This window comes from Gadus macrocephalus, chromosome 8, assembly GCF_031168955.1.
Source record: "Gadus macrocephalus chromosome 8, ASM3116895v1".
NCBI lineage: Eukaryota > Metazoa > Chordata > Actinopteri > Gadiformes > Gadidae > Gadus > Gadus macrocephalus.
Genome location: NC_082389.1, coordinates 6,936,961 through 6,944,460, shown reverse-complemented (window position 1 = coordinate 6,944,460; position 7,500 = coordinate 6,936,961). Strand labels below are relative to the sequence as shown.

At 42.8% G+C, this 7,500-nt stretch overlaps 2 protein-coding genes across 2 annotated transcripts in view; both read right to left on the bottom strand.

The window, feature by feature from the left end:
• Positions 1-5,419, bottom strand: part of LOC132462741 (dual specificity calcium/calmodulin-dependent 3',5'-cyclic nucleotide phosphodiesterase 1C-like) — a 68,106-nt gene extending 62,687 nt beyond the window's left edge. Inside the window, exon 1 of the mRNA XM_060058458.1 lies at positions 5,324-5,419. The gene's annotated coding sequence lies outside the window, so the exon portion shown is untranslated. The remainder of the gene's footprint in view (positions 1-5,323) is intronic.
• Positions 5,420-6,580: 1,161 nt separating this feature from the next.
• The window catches only part of LOC132462742 (vimentin-like), a 7,171-nt gene continuing 6,251 nt past the window's right edge, over positions 6,581-7,500 (bottom strand). Inside the window, exons 6-9 of the mRNA XM_060058461.1 lie at positions 7,414-7,500; positions 7,263-7,306; positions 7,079-7,164; positions 6,581-6,931 (exon numbers count right to left, since the gene is read on the bottom strand). The exon at positions 7,414-7,500 is cut by the window's right edge and continues 134 nt beyond it. Of these exons, the coding sequence (XP_059914444.1) occupies positions 6,890-6,931; positions 7,079-7,164; positions 7,263-7,306; positions 7,414-7,500 (259 nt within the window). The 3' untranslated portion in view covers positions 6,581-6,889. The remainder of the gene's footprint in view (positions 6,932-7,078; positions 7,165-7,262; positions 7,307-7,413) is intronic.

Below are 7,500 nucleotides of genomic sequence, written 5' to 3'. Positions count from 1 at the left end.
CTCGCTCTCTCCCACTCACAATACTCACCCCCACCCACACGAACACACTCCCACCATCTCTGAGGTAATTGCTCTTTGTAGCTCTCTCTCATGGTTTTCCCTCTATTTCAAAGCCAGTGGTCTCCCTCTTAAACTCCCTCTCCATCCCTCTCTCCCTGTCCCTCCCTTTCTCTCTCTCTCTGCCACAATGCATTTATCGATTATTCAGGAAGTTATTCTTTCTTCATACTGATTCTGATGTGGCTAGAAAAGGAAACAATAAACAAATATTGATGGAGGGTTTCTTTTGAGGTTATAAGGTTGTGTCTGTGTGTGGGTTCTTGGATTCATTTCGCTTTCATCACCAGGGCAATTTAGCTTTTGGTTTACGATGTGAGTTTGGTCCTGCAAAGCATACCTAGATCTACCTAGTCTCTTTTCCTCCATCAGGGTAGTGTGACTTGGCATTTTTCACCTCTCATGATAATACACTCTGAGAGGCGAGGATGCCCCAGTGAACTTGTGACTCTGTGGGGTCTGTGATAAGCTCCAGACATTTCAAGTGGCAATTCATTATCAACCACATAAGGATCAGACCTACTTTCATCCATTCATCCACAACTTTTTCGTCCATTATTGTAACGCGACCAACGGCATGGTGTGAATTAGCTAATCACAATTACTAACCCTTGATATATTCTCAGATTATACAAGCCCACTAGATATTTTCAACACTGATTCTTGCCGTCTCCCTCAGGCCCTTGAAATGGTTTTACCACTAATTGCAATAACGCCCTGCATTCACTAAATATTGCGATACAATAGTATGTTGTTTTTTTGGGAATTTGCTCAGGTTCTACAGGTTGTGGGTGTCCACCGTTGTTGTTTAAAGAAATGTGACAGAACAGAACGTTAATAGTGGACCTAAGTGACTACAGGCAAATGCACTAGCGCCCTCTGTAGGACGGTACCATTAACTTATCAAAAAATAAAGAAAAACTACACAAACGCATTTTGAGTCAACCTAACCATAAAAAAATTACAATACAGCCATTACCACTAAAGATTTGGAAAAATAGAGCAAGAATCGCAAAACCACAGGGGGAGCGTAAATCCTGCAAAAATGTCCAAACTAATCATTTGGCGATTATGCCATGATTACTCTCCAACCTCCCGGATACCAGAGATGAGTTTGTGACTTATTCATGGCTTGAAATGGCTCATTTGTCTCAGCTGTTCATTTCAGAGTTTTTCCAGGAGCACCGCTCTGTCTTGTCTCCCTACCCCTCTCCAGATCCATCACTGGGCCGGCTGGCACCTGGTTTTCTCCCCTCCTCGCCCCCTCTTCCCTGAGCCCTTTTGGCACTCGCCTCTTTCCGTAATTGACATATGGGGCTGTTTCCCTATTGAGATCTGCATTTCCCACCATGTTCTCCTAAGAATTTCTATTGAATTGTCTCAGAATTTCATGATTTTAATTGAATATAAACGATTTAAAGGGGTGCTTTATGACTGTCATGTAAACAATAGTATGTTAACAATAATAATTAACAAACATATACAAGCTCCTCTCAACTTGTGTTAAGACAACTGTGAGTCAGAGCCTATCAGCCTCTTCTTTCTGATTGCTTTTAATATTCCATGGACGACATGTAACTGTTCTGATTGTAACACCACCGCACCTCAGCAAAATGACATGTTTACAGCCTCAATCGCGAGTCGTGACTCTCGCTAATTTTACATATGTACAGCTATTCTTTGTGTTCTATTTTTTCATTGGCCAATAAGCATCTGACTTTTCTTCACACTGTCCCACTGCAACTGCTCTTCATCGGATTAGACAACAAAGTAGAATCTAATTGATGAAAAATCATTGACACTTTGCATCGTTTTTATAGCGTCTATATCGTCTATAGCGTCTATAGCGTCTATAGGTAGGCCTACTGTGCAAGGGGGAGCAGTTGTCTATGCTGGGGTTACTGTTTGTGCATCAGCAGCCGGCTAGCGCCTGGAAGGTTGCTGCTAGCCAGCTGAGCAGTGGGTGGTGTTCCATGGGAGGGGGGACATGGGACATGCCCCCCAGTGAAGCATACCAGCTGCCTGGCAAATATGCATCTTGTGTCGCCCAAACATCTGCGCATTCCTTTCCAAATATCCATTTCCTTCAAGGGTCATTACAGAGCATCAACATCACCGTAACTAGGCAACAGGGAGACCTTTGAAGTGCGATGTGTGAACAGTGCACACGTTACGCCTCGGACGGGAAGGAGTTAATCCGGAACTCGGTGCTCATTAAGAGCCCCGCAATGTTTACCATGTTCACGCTCTGGTCCTCTGTGTTATTTTTAAGCAGCAATTGTCTTCTTCGCCTTCCCGCTGATGCTGTCTGAAACCGAAGGTATTAAGTGTTGATGTGACTTCAAATTTTACGATCAAGTTCCTTTTGACCATCCACCCTGCGGTTCGTTAAGGTTTAGTGAGCGTGCTTTCTGAAGACGGATTGACCACGCGCAAAGATTTAAACAACATTCTGAAATGAAAGCAGCACACCTGACAATTATAAAATTGTTTGAAAATAGAAATCCCAAATACTTACATGGTGAATGTAATTTGCTTTCAGACATGAACTACGACGGAATTTCTGGGCAACATTTAAATAGTGAAGTATTGTTATGTAACTAAAATATACACACTGCGCTGAAATGTCCTGTGATCATCTGATGCTTTGTCTGCACGCAAACGTATTGTTGGCACAGAAATCCACACCTGTTCCCGACAATTTCCATTGAGAGTAAACTGTCTCTCAACCTTTGATCTGGGCATCAAACGCCTGCACATGTTATTACTTACACACATTTATCTACACCAAAGATGGAAGGACACAGGGGTGTGTTTGTGTGTGTGTGTGTGTGTGTGTGTGTGTGTGTGTGTGTGTGTGTGTGTGTGTGTGTGTGTGTGTGTGTGTGTGTGTGTGTGTGTGTGTGTGTGTGTGTGTGTGTGTGTGTGCGCGCAGACATAGCCACTCTTGTTTCAGCTATAACAGTGTGTGCAAAAATGTGTAGGCCAATGTATCGTTAGTATTTAATTTTTTCGGGCGGGAGGGGGGATTTAGGAGAGGTCAGACAATATGTGGATTCGTATATCTATGAGAGGATATGAACATAATTGTACTTAGCATTCTACATGTGTTAGGAATGATTGAATGTCATGCACGCGCGTTAGTACCGTGGCATGGCTCTGAATCACTTCACAGGAGTCCCCCGACCCTCATACTGATGACATCACGGGGACCTCTGTGGACGGCGTGCCGCCTCCCAAAAGAACAGTGTTGGGAAATTATGATCGTGTCATTAAACTCAGGAGCACATCACTATTAAGAAAACATCGACGCAATCAAAGACAAAAACAAGCTCATTAACAGGGCTCCCCTAGACTCCGCCGCGAGGCAGTGGAAGCGTGCGAGCACAAAGTGAACTGTGTGTTTCGCTGTTGCCACAGTGACAACCCTGTGTAATTAAGACATACAGGGAGCCAGCCATTTCCCCTGCTAAACGGTCATTAGAGAATCCTTTAAGGCTAATGCTGAATCGCTAGCTCCGGGTATGACAGGCTTGACAGAACAAGACACCAAATGATCAAAGAATATCCTGACAAGTATGACGTGGAAGCAGGGTTCGTTTGGCACACAAACCGGGTTTTTGGGTTGAATCCTTGGTAACCGACCTAAGTTTGCACATGAAAAAGACAAATGGGTGGCCTCATCATTGGGTTCCCCGCGGGCTAGATGAGCAGAGTGCCTTTGATTGGGCCGGCTTCCCTTTCACACCCCGGTCGGAGAAGCTTCTCCTCAGAGGATCACAGGGAAAATAAACTACAAGCAAATATTTGAACTGAGTCCGAAAAAATGAACCGATACTATCCATTTAAAGTTAATTTAAAAACATGTTTAGTTTAAACATGTAGACAGCCGTTCAGCCTGTAGAAAGGAAGGATTACGGGAAAATCGGATCAGAATATCAAAATTCACATTCTATATTAAAGCTAAATAATATATATATATATGGGTCATAAATATACGTAGAATATACAAATATATAAGCGATATATATATATATATAGAGCATGTATATAGAGAGAATATATCATTTTGTGTGATTCAAGAGCTATCCTACACATTATTTGTCCATGTGAACTGTGCAATCACATTGCAAGCAAATAGAGGCGTTTCACATTTCCACAGGACTGCCGACACATAAGGTTTACTATGGCAGAAGTACGACATGCACTGCAGGATACCATCTATATATGACCTAGTGGATGTGCTTGCAATGTAATCAGAGCCATGGTAATAACAGTCCTTCAACACGATGGCCATTATAGAATGGTATTCCTTCAGTTGTATGTATTTATGCCTGACTATTACAAAGTCAAGAACCAAAATCATCTTGGCCATGTCCCCCAGTAGTAGTAGCTCAAACATAGGCTATAGAATAAGATGGATATAGGTGCATCTATCTAGCCTATGTTTCAGATTGAAGGGTTTTAATCTATGTCACGGTGGTTTACATGTGAGTTAACTGTTATGTAACATCTTCTTACATTAGCCCTTTCATAGATTAGAGGAAAATGCCTGACGAGTGAACGGACTAGGCTGAATCGTGATCCCCCCGGAGATAAATCAGGAGATGTTTCAGGTGAGGCTAGAGGAGGAGACTCCTCGCCTCAGGTGCTATTCGCCAGGGAGCAGGGAGGAAATAAACAGCAGCCCTCTCTTTATTAGTGACCATGGAAACGACACAAGTCCTATTTTGAGAGGCCTGTCGGGGACAGGAAATGTTTTTCCTTGGAGAGCAGAAGCCGAAGTTTGGTGGCCGGTGGCGCTGAAGCGAGTCGACGGTTCGGACGACTCGTTTCACGCGATGGCGACACCAAACAGAAGCAGGGATTAACTCTAATATTCCAACAGGAATAAAATACATGAAAAAAAAAAAAAAAGCATAAAACGAGAAGGGTAGGCTACTATTAATCCCCCCGAATACGATTCTAATCTGGAGCGAGTTTTTAATAGTGTGTAACGGTGTGTAGCTAGCTAATTCTGAAACGCCCCACGTGTTCAGAGGGAAACCAGGTGAACCGAGATTTATACTTGTTTGGCAGGCAATCTCGTTGTATTTTCTAATTTAGGCATATTAAGTAATAGGAACACATTCAAAACACTGTTAACACTCATAACAAGTGACAATAAGTGATATCCTTTTGCCAAAGGGGCAGATACAAACAATAATATCACCTTGTTCAACGAACAGCCATTTGAGATCCACATGGGTGTTTCATCGCAACTCACCATGAGACGACTTGGAAGGGGGCCTGGGTCCATCTCCCTCCGGCGGAGCGAGCACCTCGGACAGCGACTGCCGCGTGCTCTGTCGTCCCACCTGGCTCGAGGTCACGTTCGAGCGCGCGCTTCTCTTCTTGACCCGATCAGAGTCTGGCGCGGTGCTGGATCGCGCGGCGGCGGCGGTGTCATCGTGGTCCGGTTCCGAGCCCACCTTCACTAACGCGTTGCGTGTTCTGGTGAAGGCAGAGGTCACCGAGCCCATCACCAAAAGGGTGACACCTTACTCTGAGCCGCTTGAAGAAGTGATGTGTTTTAGCTTGTCTATCATTGTCATCCGAAACGCAGAAGCCTACTAGGAAATGCTCGCTTACCTTAACCAATGATACGCTATGCAAAAGTTTTTCGCTGTCCCTAGTAAACCTTCCAAGATCTAGCTTTCTAAAAACTAAATTCCAAGCGAATATCAATATTTCATAAGCGGAGGCTTTAGAAACATAAACAGAGTATAAGCGGGTCCTGTCTCAGTCTGTCTGCTCAGTCCTCTCCTCGGAAACCCAGTCCCTACTAGTAGGCCTAAGGGACGTCACGGAGAAAGTTGTTCTCTTGGCAAATAAATCTCGTGGGTCAGGCCCGCAAAGACAGAAAATTATTCCAAATGAAGTAAACAAATCGGCCCTAAAAATAGATAGCCCCAGGTGTCCCGAATAATTAAAACGGAAGGGAACATGTTGTTCGACTTCGTCATTATCTATAAACATACAGGCTGCATGTGGTCTTCTCCGCCGTTTTTGTGTTTGGTCTGCTGAATGCGTTTACACGACATTTAAAACATCATAGTATAATTCCGGCTTCATTGACAAAGGAGTTTGGCTCCAACCCATGTGCAAAAGACGCCAGCAGGTGTCAGTGAAACACAATCTTTTAATGCTTTTTATTTGAAATGTCAGTTTACGTTGCTAATGTTATAGGTTAAGAAGGTTATCCTTTTTTGCCCAAACTTAAAGCCTTACATTATATAGTTAGCTCTATTTCAATAGTGCAATACCTGGGTAAACACAGGTGAAATCATTTAACATTAATCATTGGCCAACTTCATCTTGTTGAAAAAAAACAAACCTTGGGAAATAGGATCTGGTATTCTGATTACAGATCAATGTAAACCCTATTTGTTGTTATCATCGGTAATTTCTCCTGAATCGCACACAAATAAATTCACTTCCTGAAGATCGTGGATATCCATAATCGCAACTTTGTGCACAGAAAAGGGGTCTTAATATTTTATTGTTGCTTAATACCTGATATTTATTAGAGATTTCAATCGTGTTTGTGACAGTATTGGGTTACCAAGGTCATGACTTGAATAAGCATTGCTATTGTTCCAACTTGTTTTTTGGAAAATCAATGTGACAAAGAAAATAGGTTCAGCATTTAGAGAAGCAAGATCCATTTAACTGACAGGTTCAAATCTTGTACACATAAAGGCACTTTAAGCAGCAGTTATCTTTTTGCTGAGTGGTTGGTCTCTTGTTTGACCGTAAGCTTGGGTCGTTCACAGCATAACAGCCAAGGACTTTAATCATAATCTTCATGGTTCTGTGTGGACTCGTTGACCACCTAGACAAAGAGAAAGAGGAAAGAGATAGTTGCTCCCTTATATATAAAAATCAACACACCACCTACACAGGGACACAAACACACTCATACACACACACATGTGACCATTACCGTCCCGTCAATTTAAAATCACTTGAAGTTGAATACCTGTCCATCCCTGGTCTCAATTGTCTTGATGAGGACTTTCTTGGATGTTGTGCTTTCTACGTGAGGTCTGGACTCAATCATGGTTTCTACGGTCATGAGGGAAAGAACACAATACATTTATTATTTTTTTTCAGATGACAACATGAAAGAAATGACATAAATGAATGTTTGAAACCGTTTCTACCTCTCAGATTCATAGATGAGAAATTAGCCATAGGAACGGAAATCCTGTTTAGAGTACAGGACTTGTGATTAAATTCACGGGATTGAGTTGAACTGTATGAAGCAGATATTTACAACACCCAATAAAGCCTTGAAGGTTGTCTGTGTTTTACCTGCTCTCCTCTCCTTCCAGCAGCTTCCTGTAGGTGGCGATCTCGATGTCCAGGGCCATCTTGACATTGAGGAGGTCCTGATACTCA